At 37.2% G+C, this 15,340-nt stretch overlaps 4 protein-coding genes across 4 annotated transcripts; 3 read left to right on the top strand and 1 right to left on the bottom strand.

Annotated features, from left to right (window-relative positions):
- Positions 1 to 762: 762 nt before the first annotated feature.
- LOC117620697 lies at positions 763 to 1,676 on the bottom strand. Its single transcript, XM_034350854.1, has one exon. It carries the CDS (start codon positions 1,434 to 1,436, stop codon positions 927 to 929), a length of 510 nt encoding a protein of 169 aa, XP_034206745.1. The 5' UTR covers positions 1,437 to 1,676; the 3' UTR covers positions 763 to 926.
- Positions 1,677 to 3,168: 1,492 nt separating this feature from the next.
- On the top strand, positions 3,169 to 5,111 carry LOC117616778 (lecithin-cholesterol acyltransferase-like 1). Its single transcript, XM_034346189.1, has 2 exons — positions 3,169 to 3,748; positions 4,030 to 5,111. The coding sequence occupies exons 1-2, from the start codon at positions 3,351 to 3,353 to the stop codon at positions 4,946 to 4,948; spliced, it is 1,317 nt and encodes a 438-aa protein (XP_034202080.1). The 5' UTR covers positions 3,169 to 3,350; the 3' UTR covers positions 4,949 to 5,111.
- A 2,479-nt stretch (positions 5,112 to 7,590) lies between these two features.
- LOC117615300 (U-box domain-containing protein 30-like) lies at positions 7,591 to 10,385 on the top strand. The gene has a single exon (XM_034344361.1). The coding sequence runs from the start codon at positions 8,415 to 8,417 to the stop codon at positions 9,777 to 9,779; it is 1,365 nt and encodes a 454-aa protein (XP_034200252.1). The 5' UTR covers positions 7,591 to 8,414; the 3' UTR covers positions 9,780 to 10,385.
- Positions 10,386 to 12,117: 1,732 nt separating this feature from the next.
- Positions 12,118 to 14,937, top strand: LOC117638861. Its single transcript, XM_034374020.1, has 3 exons — positions 12,118 to 12,641; positions 13,070 to 13,257; positions 13,927 to 14,937. The coding sequence occupies exons 1-3, from the start codon at positions 12,134 to 12,136 to the stop codon at positions 14,431 to 14,433; spliced, it is 1,203 nt and encodes a 400-aa protein (XP_034229911.1). The 5' UTR covers positions 12,118 to 12,133; the 3' UTR covers positions 14,434 to 14,937.
- Positions 14,938 to 15,340: the final 403 nt, after the last annotated feature.

Raw genomic sequence — 15,340 nt, 5'->3', positions numbered from 1 at the left:
AAGCTCTAGAAACATTAATAAACTTTTGGTTTGTCACAAGCTAAATGATGTGATACGACTTTGAGATCTGTCAATTTTCATTTGGTGGGCTATTCTCTATCTTAAGCAACTAACTTAGGCAACACAATGTTTTTAATAGAAAATTAGAAATATTTTATCATATTTCTCTTCTAACATTTTTGTTTTGTTTTTGTTAGTATTTGTCTCGTGTGTTAGGTTAGGTTGATATAGAATATAGTAATTCTATATTTAGTATTACTAATCCTATTTCTTCTGCGACTTGCTAACAAACAATCATAATTATGTATAAGAAATTCTCTTATATGAATGTTTGGACATTATTGCCGTGCAGACTCAATGTATTTTCTACTATATCTGTATACTTTCTTCTTTATTTACAATAACATTCGCACAATAATAATGTGCGGATGAGATAATAACGGATTATGTATAACACCCAATAAAAATTCATATTAAAATAAATTGAATTTAAGATAAACAAATTAATTACATATGTGTCATGGTTTTTGGAGTACAAGAATATTACTACCATTTTGTTATCTCACCTTTAAAATTAAAACGTGCAACACCATTAGAAGAAAAATATTGGAATAATCTGGTACTCATCCAAAGTTTTAAAAAAAGGAACATTATGTGTAAATTGTAATATAATGTCAATTAAGCAATTAAAACACAATTAAGCAATAACCCAAGTTTTTTTTTCTCATAATTTTGCTTGTATTTGCAGCAAAGTAGATAGGCTTTAAAAGTTGTCCTGAAACAGAATGCATATATACAAACAAACTCACTTCAAACTTTCAAACCAGCTCTAATTTCAAAACCTGAATTTTGTACGGACACTTTTCAAGTTTCAATCACATAAGAAAATGAATCAAAACCACAAGAAATTTCCCATTACAGAACGATCAGAAAGCAACACTTCTCTTTGTAACAGCATAGCTTCTGCTTCTTGGGTAGAACAAGTCAGGCTTGACATCACCAGCAGCAGCATGTTCATCAAAATCAGCAGGCCCGTCTTCATCAATCCTGCCCATGGCCACGCTGCTACACTTGGGAAGCACAGCTTTTGATCCCATGGTGGTGGTTGTAGCAGATCGCTTCAGCTGCTGCTCTTTCAATATTGCATCCACATCAATCCTTGTTCCATAGCTCCTGGCAGAGGCAGCTCTGATAAGCTCTGAAAAATCATCACCACTGGCTTCACTCGACCCAGAAGTTGACCTAGAGCTGAAGCTTTTGGGAAGGCTTGAAGAGAACTGGCCACCTGGGCCTCCCATGGTGTTGCCATAGCTCACTCTCTCAGCCACATCTGTCATGCTTCTCACATAAAAGTCCTTGGCTTTGCTCAGAGCTCTGATGGGTACTGTGATGATTCTCATGAACTTGTTTTTGTTCTGTTCTTTGGTGCTTCTCATGTTGCACAACTTTTTTATGTGACAAGAAATCAAAATTGTTGATTGAGCAAAAGGGGTTTAGTGGGATTTGATTGAAATTGGGTTTATGAGGGAAATGAAAAAATGAGAGAGAGGGAGAGAGGCAGAGGTGCGTTGAGAGGCAATGTGAATATATACGGTTTTGTAGAGGGTGACCAAGAAACAACGTGGTTGAGTAAAGTATGAACAAGAAGGAGGTGGGTTTAGACTTTTTCAGAACCCACGAGATTAGAAAAGGCAAAGAGATAAGAACAAAGAGGTATGTGGTGTGCTAAGATTTTCGGCTTTTCTAATCAGGAATGTTAACTAATTTCTCTTTCTCTTTTTGCTTTTCTTATGCAGTTTATTTCACGTGTATTAAATGCAAAATATTTATATTTTACTTAAACAGAGATTAAATAGTTTTTGATATTTTACTTAAAAAGAGATTAAATAGTTTTTGAACACATTAAATACATAAATCTATGTACAAGTGGAATACAGGTAACATAAACTGAATGAGGAATACAAGGATTAGTGATGTGGATTAAGGCGGTTTTTATCTATTTAGTTTTATTTTTAACATGTTAATTTGTTGCATTCTTAATCTCTTTTTAAGTAAAATATATTTGATTGTAATGTTATCTAATGAAGTTTTGCTTTCATAAAAATAAATAAAAATTAATGAGGAATACAAGGAATGAAAAGCAAGAGGGAAAGGCGGTTTGCACTCTTAATTAATTTGAAATGATGAAGTAGGCCAAAATTGAAAAGACGGTTTAAGTTGACTATGGGGGTTTTCCACATTTGTATGTTGTTGTTGCTCCTCTCATCCATTTGATGAGTCATCTGCTGGTGGCTTAATGGTCAAATTGCAAACCAACTACACGCTCATTTCTTGTAAAAGGAGCTTCTCTTCTCTTCCATGGCAATCCTGTGTGTGTAAGTTAAAACAATGATCAACTTAATATAAAAAAATTCAATCATTTGTATTTTGGTCAAAATAAAAAAATTCAGTCAATTGCTGCCACTGCAATGCAATGACTGCTATCTAAAATTATTGAACAATTGAATTAGTGTTCTCCGCAGTGAGGCCATGGCAGACATTGACTCTGTCACACTATGAGTGCTCTTTGACTGGTTTTGGTAATTTCATGAAAAAAATACTTAGCGTGGGATAAAGTTTAGACCCAAATAAATATAAAAAGGGTTTTCTAAAAAAAGAGGCAAAGAATTATGTGCTTAACACGAGTTAAATATTATTAAAAAAAATTGAAAGCTGGCCAACATATATATATATATATAATTTGTGGGCGCCGGTTGTATGTGCGTGTTTGGAAAAAAATGATTAGGATATTGCAATTAAGTACCAATCACATAAGTTTGACTTGAATAAATAAGTATTATGACATTTCTTGTTTGTATTTATTTTACATTATTCTAGAATACGTTGAGGGGGATTCGAATTCGAATGCATAATAAAGAGCACATTCACACTATCCAACTTGGCTAAACTGATACCTGCTTTTTTCGTATGTTATATAATGTGCCCAATTTTTTCAAAGGTTTCATGAAATTATGGTAAAAATTTAAACATAGACTTTTGACCAGAAAACGGCCCAAAGTTCAATAATCTGCTTCAAAGGTTAGGCCCAAGTTTAAAGGCCTCAAGGCCCAACCCAGATAAGCTTTTTCTTCTTTTGGTGGGTGCGTGAATAACATACATGGGTGTGTTTTTGATTTATCCATTAAGGCTGCGTTACGTATCTCATTTTCCACCACAAGTTTATAGCAAGCAGATGTGTACATCCACAAGCCAGGAAGATTTGATAGCAAGTACAACGCAGTCAAAATTTGCTCATCACTCTGCCGCAGGGAGAATCCCAAGAGATAATCAACGACGAAGAGGAGCAAATTATGAAGGAGCCAGGTCTGAAACTGGTGCTGCTGGTTAGCTTGGTCTCGTCAATGGCTGTGATGGTGTACACGTGTCAGGCAGCCAGCAACCTCCACCCTCTGATCCTCATACCTGGGAATGGCGGGAACCAGCTGGAAGCCCGGCTAACCAGCAAGTACAAGCCCTCTAGTCTGCTGTGCAGCCGTTGGTACCCATTTCAGAGGAAGAAGGACGGCTGGTTCAGGCTCTGGTTCGACCCGAGTGTCCTCTTGGCTCCTTTCACCTCCTGCTTTGCCGAGCGCATGACGCTTTATTATGACCCTGATTTGGATGATTACCAAAATGCCCCTGGGATCGAGACCAGGGTGTCTCACTTTGGTTCCACCCAGTCTCTTCTCTACCTCGACCCCAATCTCAAGTAAGCTCATTTGTTGCTTAAGTTAATTTCTGCATTCATAGAAGGTAGTTTTTAAAAATTTGAGAAATTTTCACTTGTCACAAAGTTTAGAATATCAATTATGTTGTGCCAATGTTACATGAACATTTGACCCAAAAAAAAAAAAATTGTTACATGAACAATGTCTCATTTTATCGTTTATAACATAATATTATTGAGATGGAAAATTTGACAGCATAAGGCGAATGTTAAAAATCGATTTTATGTTTGCACTAATAGTAGATAACTACATTTGTATATAGGCGCATCACGGGATACATGGCACCTCTAGTGGAATCATTGGAAAACATTGGCTATGTCAACGAAAAAACCCTATTTGGGGCCCCATATGATTTTCGGTATGGTTTGGCACCAGAAGATCATCCAGCCCATGTTGGTTCAAAGTTCTTACAAGACCTAAAAGATTTGATAGAAAATGCAAGCACCTCTAATGGAGGAAGGCCAGTAATTCTTGTGTCACACAGCTTAGGAGGCCTCTTTGCTCTCCACCTCCTCAACCGGAACACACCTTCGTGGCGTCGGAAATTCATCAAACACTTTGTTTCACTCTCCACACCATGGGGTGGCACAGTGGACGAAATGCTCACATTTGCCTCAGGCAACACATTAGGGGTGCCCCTAGTGGATCCATTGCTAGTAAGAGAAGAGCAAAGGAGCTCAGAGAGCAACCTTTGGCTAATGCCAAACCCTAAATTATTTGGTCGTAAAACCCCACTTGTAATCACCCCAAGCGCTACATATTCAGCCTCTGATATTCCACAATTTCTCAGCGACATTGGATTTGAACAAGGTGTTCATCCTTTCAAAACGCGCGTTTTGGGCTTGATGGATCAGCTGGTTGCTCCCGGGGTGCCTATTACTTGTGTTTTTGGAAGTGGTGTGAAGACAGTGGAGACTTTGTTCTATGGAAACAAGGGTTTTGATGAGCAGCCTGAGATTGTTTATGGGGATGGAGATGGGACTGTGAACATGGTGAGCTTAATGGCACATGAATCTCTATGGTCTGATATGAAAAATCAAACCCTAAAAACCATCAGAATTCCTGGGGTTTCTCATACGGCCATACTCAAAGACGAAGGTGCACTTGATCAAATTGTCAGAGAAATTTCTGGGATTAATTCCCAGCTCGGTTTTGTTGAGAATGCAATTAGTGTTGAGTGAATTTTGATCATATGTGGAACAAGCACTGCAGCAGCACTATATCTATCCCACATCGGAAATAAGAAAAAATTGCTCTTGATACCAAATGAGCAAATAAAATGGGAATTTTTTATTTTTTTTTCTTAAATACAAATTTGAAAGGAGGGGAAATATTTGTGTTTTATTTTGAGATATTTAGTCAAATATCCATTCTTAGCACTAAAATTATAAATAAACCCTACACTATTTAATTTCTATAAACATACCCCAAAAAAATCCAAAAAATAATAGCTGGCCCTATTGAATTTAATNTTTAATTATTAAATTACTTTGATACCCCATTGAGTGTTTTTGGGCTGTTTTATGAGGTTTTTGGGTTGGGTTTGTTTTAAGAAATCAATGGCAGTTTTGTAATTTAAAAGAAGTTAAAAGCCTTATTGTTATGTTGTAAATGGGTTTTGGGTGTGTTTCTAAAGTCCATTTTATATATGATTTTTTTATAATTTAGGCTCCAATATTGGGTATTATAGTGAATCTCCCTTTTATTTTTAATTCAGGGCGAACATTTTAAAAAGAAGAGCATAGGAGTTCGGGGAAGACTGGAAGGCCCGTGGGGCGGGACCCACCAGAGCGTGGCTTTCATAAAGCGCCAGGCTGCCAGCTCGGTGGTTTGACCGATCCTGAGGATCTAAAGATTTGTAATTCACTTTCCTCAAATTAAAAAAATAAAATTGTAAAAAGAAAAAAGATTTATAATTTACATTTGCCTCGATTGGCAATTTTTTTGCTTTCCGGTGTCCGGTTTGACCACTTTCAAGTCTTTGGACGATTGCACGCAGAGAGAGAGAGATGCACTTGCTTTCTTCTGACCAATCACGTACTTCCACGTGGTTGGGAACCGTGCGTTCAAAGAGCCAGACACTTTTTCCCTGGCTTAATAAGTTACATTTAATTTATCAGAGCAAAAAAAAAAAAGTTGCATTTAATTTATATTAATTAACTGTGTGATTGTATAAAATTATAACATAATCAGAGTGAGGACTGACTGGGAAGTATAGCCTTGACTAATAATATTCTTTTCTCAACCTACAGGTGGACTGGGAGTGTGACGTTTCCTGTATTATTGGTATGTTTAAAGGATTCACAAGGGGCTTTTTAAATAATTATTTTAGAGAGGGATTGAAAAAATATACTTTTAATCATGCTCTCTATTCACCTTTTAAAATAAGAAAATTTTTAGGGGCTTCTAAATGTGAGGAGATAGAAATGACTCATAATGGCTCCCTATAATTTAATGTTGTTTTATTTTATGAGTATTTTAAACCTTTAAATAATGATAACTGTTTTTTTTATAGAGATGGACCAATAAAAAAAAGGTTATAGCATTTATGACTCATTAAACTAGAGAATATGATTAGAGTTAAAAATTTATGGAGAGCTTCTAAAATAACTTTTATATGTTTGTAGTTAAATTTTAATTAAAAAATAAAGAGCATGATTGTAAATGCTCTTACTTACTCGTCTAAAAGATCAACCCATCAAATGCTCAATGGCCTTTTTGGGTTTGAATCTTCACGTCTTTAAAAACAAATCCAAAAAAATAGAGAGATAAATTTAGACTTCAACAAGAGAAGACTTGAAACAATTTACAAAGTATATTAATTTAGAGAAAGAAAAAAATGTCGAATATACAGAGAAACAATATTAATTACTAAATCCACAAGAAGCATTTTGTTTAAAAAAAGAAGATACCAATTCACTTACAAAAAGAGAGAGAACTAAATTTATCAATTTGCATACCAACTTTTTATTTTATTTTTTTAAAGTTTGCACACCAACTTATTCCTTAAGAAAAAAATAAAGTTCATATGAAAACATGAACAAGTGTCCACTCATAACATTAATAGATTTTATGAGCCATTTAATATTTAATATAATTGAATAAAACCACTATGCTCATATATTACAATTTATATCCATTATCTTAATATATTTCTTCAACCGTTCTATCAACCCACTAATACTTTTTTATTTTTCTGCGAGGGCTGGCCAAGCCATTGGTGGTTGAATCTGACCATTCAAACCTAGTAAACCTACCATGAACATGGTGGAAGGTTTCAAGCACCTTTTTGTAACCCTTTTTTGGTAGATATAGAGATTTTTTAATAATAAAAAAAAAGGAATAAAACAATAATTTATATATCACTATTTTTTATCCAAAGTCATTAAAAGAAATGTTGATTAAATAAAAGTTAAAAAAGTTATTAGTTTATAATTTTAAATTTAACTACAGAATGTAATTCAGTCAAACAACCTTTATTAAAAATAATTCAGTCAAAAACAACCTCTGTCCTATGTGGGCATTGGTTACATAATTACATTGTCACAGATGCAGACTCTCCGCCACTGCATCTGCATGCTTATACAGAATTGCATGAATATCGATAATACAAAAAAAAATTACAAAAAACAAGAAGAAAAAATTATCATCAGATATTACTGTGTCTGTGACCAAAAACAAGGTATGACTGCACGTGTGGTGCACAGTTCGCCAGGACTTGCAGAACCGGAGATAGCCGGTAACCTACACACATACACAAATCTATCATTTACTCGAGGAAATTTGAGAAAATAATACTAATAAACAAATTTTTGGGGGTTTTCGTCACCTGCCCCCACAAGAAGACCAGCAGAGCAGTGGAGTAGACTGTGCAGAAGAAGATAGCTTTTTTTCTTATGCTTTTCTTTCCTCTGCCCTCCTCTTTTCTAACTTGCTATCATGGTGTGGTTCTGAGCTTTCTCATCCTCACATGTCTTTGTTGTTGTAATTCTTTCTGAGAAATTTATAAAATTCTTCTCTGTATTCTTTTTGGTCAGTTGGGTGAGTGCTGTTTGAGTGATATGAGTGAGTTTGGACCCTTTTGTCACTTTTGAATGCCTTCTTGCTTTTTTCTTCCCTGATCTGAGGTTTATGATTTCAAACTTTTTATTGAGCTTGAAGAGGAAGTGAGAGCTTTGGTATTGGAGAAGAAGATTACTATTTCATGATGTGCTTGATTTGGTGATGATTATAATGATGGTTGTGGTAGTGGTGGTGAAGAAGAAGAAGGTGGGCCTTTTGACCATAGAAAGAGATCAGATAAAGCAAGGAAATGGGAGAAAAGATATCCCCTTTGGCATTTGATGGTCTTTGTTGCTTGCTTGTAATTGTCAATGAGAAGGTTTAGCCAAAGAGAGTAAAGGAAAGCAACAGTTAGAAAACTCTCCCTCCTCTCTTTTCCACACTTTCTCTCTCCATCTTCTTTTCTTTATCTCCTTTACTTTGCCACACGCTTCTTGCTGGGTGGATGTGATGGGACAGATTGGTCTTCAAGTGGAATTCTTGTTTTTTGGTGTCTTTGGATTTTGAGGGTCTTTAACTCTTTCTTATCCAAGCCAAGTGTAGTTTATTTGGTTTTCTTCTTGATTTGCAAAAGGGGTTCTAAAAATGCCTATGTACCAGCCAACTGGTAGGAGAAGAGTTGGGGATATGAAGTTTGATGTGGGTAGTGGTGGCCAAGTTCTAGATCTGGACACTGCAGTGAAAGATGGGATTTTGGGTGGTGGAGATGGGTTAATTTGTGGTGGTGGTGTTGGTGTTGTGGCTGAAAAGTTGGATCTGAAGAAGATGATTGAGGAGCTTGAGTCCATTGAGATTCCTTCAGTCTTCATTTGCCCAATCTCATTGGAGCCAATGCAAGACCCTGTAACCCTTTGCACGGGTCAGACTTACGAGAGATCAAACATTCTCAAATGGTTCTCTTTGGGCCACTATACTTGTCCCACAACAATGCAAGAGCTCTGGGATGATTCAGTCACACCGAACAAGACCCTTCAGCAGCTGATTTGCAGTTGGTTTTCACAGAAGTACTTGGCCATGAAGAAGAGGTCAGAGGATGTGCAAGGAAGGGTTTTGGAGATTCTGGAGACACTGAAGAAGGTTAAGGGCCAAGCCAGAGTTCAAGCTCTCAAGGAGCTCAGACAGGTAGTGACTGCTCATGCATCAGCTAAGAACACAGTGGTGGACAATGGAGGTGTTGCTTTGATTACTTCTCTGTTGGGTCCTTTCACTTCACACGCTGTTGGGTCAGAAGCAATTGGGACACTAGTGAATTTGGACCTCAGTTCAGAAGCCAATACAATTCTGATGCAACCGGCAAAGATATCGTTAATGGTTGATATGTTGAATGAGGGATCCATTGAGACCAAGATCAATTGTACGAAATTGATTGAAGTTTTGATGGAGGGCAAGGATTTGGAGTCAGAAAACGTCTCAAGCTTGAGTCTTGTGGTTGGATTGTTGAGGTTAGTGAAGGATAAAAGACACTGTAATGGTGTTTTGCCTGGTCTCAGTCTGCTGAAGACAATTTGTTCGCATGAGTCAGTCAGGAACTCGGTTGTGAGCGTCGGGGCAGTTCCTCAATTGATTGAGCTCTTACCCAATTTGAATCATGAGTGTTTGGAGTTAGCCCTTCATATCCTAGAAGTTTTGTCAACGCTTCCTGAGGGAAGGCAGGCTTTGAAAGATTGTCCTAAGACAATCCCCTGTGTGGTTAGGCTATTGATGAAGGTTTCAGAGAGCTGCACTCAGCTTGCATTGTCAATCTTGTGGGCGGTTTGCAAGCTCGCCCCGGACGAATGCGCTTCGCTTGCTGTGGAGGCAGGTTTGGCAGCCAAGCTGCTTCTTGTAATTCAGAGTGGTTGCAATCTTGTATTGAAGCAAAGGGCTGCAGAGCTCTTGAAGTTGTGTAGTCTAAATTACACTGCCACAATATTCATTTCCAAGTGTAAGCTTACTAGAACAATACAATGAAGAGAAAGAAAAAAAGGTACTTTGTTGATATACATTCTCTCAATTTTTCATTGTCCCAATGGATAAAGGAGCCAAAGAGCTTGTGGGATCCAAGAAAATTCAAGACAAAAGTCACTTGTGGTGTTACTGGGGTACCTTTCTTTATTGTGTATACTAAAAATCTTTGATGGGATCAATTGTTTCCACCACCAGAAGCATCATAATGTGGATCAATTTGGGCACTGTATCAAAATTTTCATACCTACAATTCCACTGTCTATAAGCTTTGCCTTTTTGCCAAGAAGCCTCAACAATTTTCAAGCCAAATTAAGTTCTTTTTGTTTGTTGTCTTGTCAACAATGGTTACAGATAGGTTGCTTGTTTCTTCATGTCCGAACAAGAGAGTGGCTTTTATCATGTATCTGTAAAGGAGTTGAGTGAAGGGAAAACTTTACTGTAATTGTAGTTGATGTTGCTTGGCTTATGCAGCCCCATTGATTCTCAGTCATATTTCCCTCTTGTAAAGATCTAGGCAGATTTGGATTTTGCGGGGTTCATTCATAGAGCCTGTTGGGCAGATAAAGTCATGTACAATGAGCATTGAACACTAAATTTTTAATTTTTACATGATGGTTTTTGAATTTGCCACAAATTGAGGAATTCACATTCACTCATTTATGTTTGGCACTGTGCTGTTCTGATTTGCATTGTCCTTTGATGACTTGAGAGAGCTGACTAGCTAAGAGGTGGGTGGAGGAGAGGGGGGGCCTTTCGTGTTTGCTTGTTTTGTTTGCTTTCCCTTCATTTATTGGATGCATTGACTGGCAACAGGGCTGGGAAGGAGGACATTGTTTCTCTCTTTGTGGAAAAGCTGCTACAGACACAGGGGTTTCTTGATTCATACGTGAACGAAAAGTTAAGTGAGAAGGGAAAACAAAACTGACTGAGCTTTAATGAAAACACCTAGAAAAAATTATATCAGAGAAAAATTAGCCAACTAATCCCAAGTCCTATCAAAATCATTGATCATCATCTTAAGATGATATTGCAATGCTTTTTGGATTCCCAAAGTTTCGATGTTTTTTGTTTTAATATTTTGGTATAATAAAATTAAAATTAAGATGCGAGGCACTTATTGCTTAAGTGGGTTAAGTGAGGTTATACCTGCACTCGAGATCATGCGTTCAATTCATCCTCCTTTAATATCGTTTGTATAAAAAATATCGTTTGTATAAAAAATCAAAAATAAAAGTACTTTGCAGTTGAAAACTTGAAACTAGATGAAGCATTTTAAGGGCCCTCAAAGTCACTTTTGTTGTCACGAATGGACACAGATGGACAAAGCCTTTGGGCCCTTGGCAATGAAAAGAAAGTTGTTCAAGAGGGGAAAAAGAAAGCATTGAAACCTTGTCTACCTGAAAAGCAGAGAGGACAAGAACCAAAAAATTCTTTTGTAGCATTCGCAATTGCAACATGGCATCTTTGAATGGAAATAATGCCGGCCAAAACGAAAAAGACTCGAAATAATGGAAATATAAATATTAATTTTGAGTCGTTCACAATACTTCGGTGAAAATTACATAGTTGTCCCTCAGCCTGCTGCTTCAATTATTTCTTGAAAAATATTCACCTCCAAAAACATATTTTTTCTTTTGTCAAGTTACCTGTAATTTATATATTTTTTTATAAAATTGTATACATTTCACAATTGGAACAATCATAACTAGTGAACCTTTAATGCATCAAGTTTTTATTATATATAAAGTGATATTCTAAACTATTGTAATATATGAGAAGGGGGATTGAATTCGAGTGCAAGAAAGCAAAGATACTGTCTTAATCAACTGACTTAACTCATGTATACATAATATAAAATTGAATTCAGGGTCGGGTCACAAATTAAATTTTGAATTTACTCAAGCCCAAAATCCAAATCAACCTACAAGGTAAGTAGATGTAAAAACCCAACAAACATTGAATTCATGGGCTTAGAGCTTGGAAAGTAAACTTCATTCACCTGTTTCCCTGGGCCATGAAAAACTTTCAAAAAAAATTATTTTTTATTTGGTCAAGCAGATAAGGTCCAAAAGGTATCTGTGCTTTAGTCTGTTATAATCTTGGAGCTCAAATGATTGGATCCAATATCATGCCCGGATCTACCTAATCATATATTTATCTTGTGCTGGACAAAATAATTTGGTTTTTCACCCGGGAACGTGCACACGTGGCATCTTTCTATAGACCTACCACTATCGACAAGGATAGTTCGTAAACCAGCGGATCCAATACCCGCACTTTCCACTGCGCCCGTACCTTTTTTGAACGTCCCATTTTTCAATCCGTCACTTTTTTCCTTCCTCCAAAAAAAAAAAAAAATGTCATGGCTCGCACGCTCTTTCGCTGACTCTCTACGGCTCGACGACGACGGTGGTGCCGAGAACGACGTCGTACCGAACAACAATGACAAAGCACCAATCTCACCCACCACCGACACCAAACCCCAAGAAGATGACAATGGAAGAAGTGGAATTGAATCTGCAGACGAGGAACAAGACGACGCCCAAACCCGAGGCGTGAAGGATGACCTCGACGAATTCAAACAAACCCTGACCCGCCAATTCTGGGGCGTCGCTACCTTCCTCGCGCCACCGCCTTCGGACCCCTCCCCGCTGTCCAATCGATCAGGTCCCGATTTCGATCGATCTGAGCCGCCTGATAATCAGCCCGAGCAATTGGCGATGGATTTGATTGAAGACGAAGAGGATGAATTGGAAGAGTGCGCTGTTGGGGTCACTGAGGAGGTCCTGGCATTCGCTAAAAACATCGCGATGCATCCAGAAACGTGGCTGGACTTTCCTCTTGATGAGGAAGAGGACTTAGGCGGTATGTATAGATAGAAATATATACACAAAATGATATGCATCTATGTATGTATGAATGTAGGTCTCAGTTCTCATTGGTCAATTTAGAAGTGTGGAAAATGCGATGCGGTTAAAATGTACATTGCATAATCTTCTTCAAATTATTGACTAGCACCTTCAATCTTTAATCAATGTGTTGGTTTTTTGCAAATCTTAAATTAGGAATATAAAATTTGCTCTTTACCAATGGGGGATGTTATGCACAATGCAGTTGACAATAGTTGCAGAAATTTGAATGAGTTCATGGTGAAATTGTTGGAAGAGGAGTTTGATTACATTGGACAAAACCCTTAGTTTTGATATTATCTCTTTCCTGATCAAACTTATTGCTCTTTTTTAATCATGTAGTTCGGTGGTTGATGCCTAATCCATACACCTTTCTTATTTTAGATTTTGAAATGTCTGATGCCCAGCAAAAGCATGCTCTGGCGATTGAACATTTTGCTCCAAGATTAGCTGCTTTGAGATTTGAACTCTGTCCATGCCATATGAGCGAGAGTTACTTCTGGAAAGTCTATTTTGTGCTTCTGCATTCGAGGCTCAATAAGCAGGATGCGGAGATTTTGTCCACACCCCAAGTAAGCTTCCCTTTTGTATATAGTGTCCCTCAAATAATTGATTAAGTTTGATGCTGTTTCAAACATAGGCCTTCAGATTCTGAATTAAACTTACTACTATAGTGGAATTAGTTTACAGGATTTTAGTACCATACCATGTAATGTATTAATTCTAGAGTTGCAGCCTTCCATTTGTTTCTTCTTATCCAAGGCCAAACTTCATTGTATCTCACAAGTACTTGTTGCTTTTGGTTAGCTTGAACTCCTCCATTAGAGTTTGCCAACTTTTCCAGGCCTGGGTTTTGATAGTTCTAGATGTTCATTCAGGCATGTTGGATATTCATCTCTAGAAGAGTTCAACTTCAATACTTTATTTAGGTTACTGTTTGTCTTGTTAAGTTTGTTGATCAGGAAAAAGGAAAAAAAGAGGAGAGATAAGAGGTCAGTCGGTCTGTGGTTCTAAATGAAGTTTGTTTCAAGGCTGTTAGTGTATTTTGTTTTGATGTCTCAAGTTTCGTTTCCTCGTGGGGGAATAAAGTTAGGATTTAGAAATTCTGGACTAGATAGATGGTTTCAGAAAAATTGGAATAAATTTTGAGACCAAAGTTTTGTTTGCACTTTTTGATTGAGCAATTGCCTGGTTTATATTTCTTTTCTGAAATTTCATGCAGTCTAACATATTGGTTGCAGGTAATGGAAGCCAGAGCAAAGTGGATGCAGGAGCTACAATGTCAGACTATGTCAGAATACGAAGGATTTGGAAGAAACACTTCTTTTCTAAAAGACAATTCTAACATACCAAATGACGATTTTGTTCCGGTCTCATCCTGTAGTGTTTATTATGAGGACAAGCTGCTAAGGACATATCCTTATGAATCAACCATGTCCCCCACAGTCCATGAGACTGAGAAGCATCCAGTTGAGAGTAATGAGATGCCATTCATTGATAAGTCTGTTATTGAAGAAAATCCCATCATTAAGACAGAGGATAAGAATTTAACAGTTGGTCCATCCTCTAAGATACTAGACAATATCTATGAAGATGATGAGGATGACTGGCCAGAGGAAGATTCTGATTTAGGCGGATATAGTGGAACGGCTATTCATGCGGTAAATGAAGAAGACATATCTTTCAGTGATCTTGAGGACGATGATTTCCTTACACCCACAAAACTCAAGATTGTCTCAAAGAAATAAGAAACCTCAAGGAAAGAGAGGTTAGTCATCGGTATGGTGCTCTGCTCATTGGATAAAAGATGGAATCTTAAGTCATCTGATGAACACCGGTGGTGGTGAGGACTTGTATATCACTTGTCAATTGCCCTGCAAAAATAGTCTTACATTAGGACTCTTCTACGCACCTGCAGATTGTTCTACTGAATAGTCCTGCGCTGGGACTCTTCTAAGTCGTTGCTGATTACCCTACGGAATAGTCCCACACCGGGACTCAAGCCTCTGGTGATGCTATTTGTTCTGAATACCAATTTGTACATGATGTGTTGCCACCTTGTCATTGAAGTCTTTACAGAAAAGTATATGTTTTGATTGATTGTAATTACAATATTTAGGGATTTTGAGAGAGGATACAAGAGGTCATTTCATCAATGAATTGCCCCAATTTCGTGTCTTTAAAAGAAAATTTGCAAGATGAATGTATTACCATTGGATCAATAAAACCGATTTTGCCTTTCTTGTTGTATATCTTCTACGTATATCATCATTTTTAGGAATTTTTGTGTTGTGCTATATTATGTAAATCCTCTGCTTCATCAAGCCACCCCCATTACACAAGCTTTCAAACCTTGGAAGAAAAATAGAAAGGGAAAGGAAACCCAAGAAAACTATACACCATGTTAAAAGGAATAAACACCACCACCCCAGCTTAATCTGTTACAAACACTTCGTCTTCAGCCCTACTGTCATCACCAACATCATCAATAATAATAAAAGAGGGAAAGAACATACTTTTGAAAGAACAATACCTAAAATAAGTATGTTATTCAATAAACTGCTAAACTGGTATGACATCATTCTTTGATGCACATCTCAAAATAATACCCTCAAGTCTAGCTGGAAAGATATATTTGGCCCACTGGCATCCTGT

The sequence above is a fragment of the Prunus dulcis genome, chromosome 1 (assembly GCF_902201215.1).
Source record: "Prunus dulcis chromosome 1, ALMONDv2, whole genome shotgun sequence".
NCBI lineage: Eukaryota > Viridiplantae > Streptophyta > Magnoliopsida > Rosales > Rosaceae > Prunus > Prunus dulcis.
Note: the sequence above shows the minus strand (reverse complement) of the source record. Positions and strands in the feature narration are given on the sequence as shown.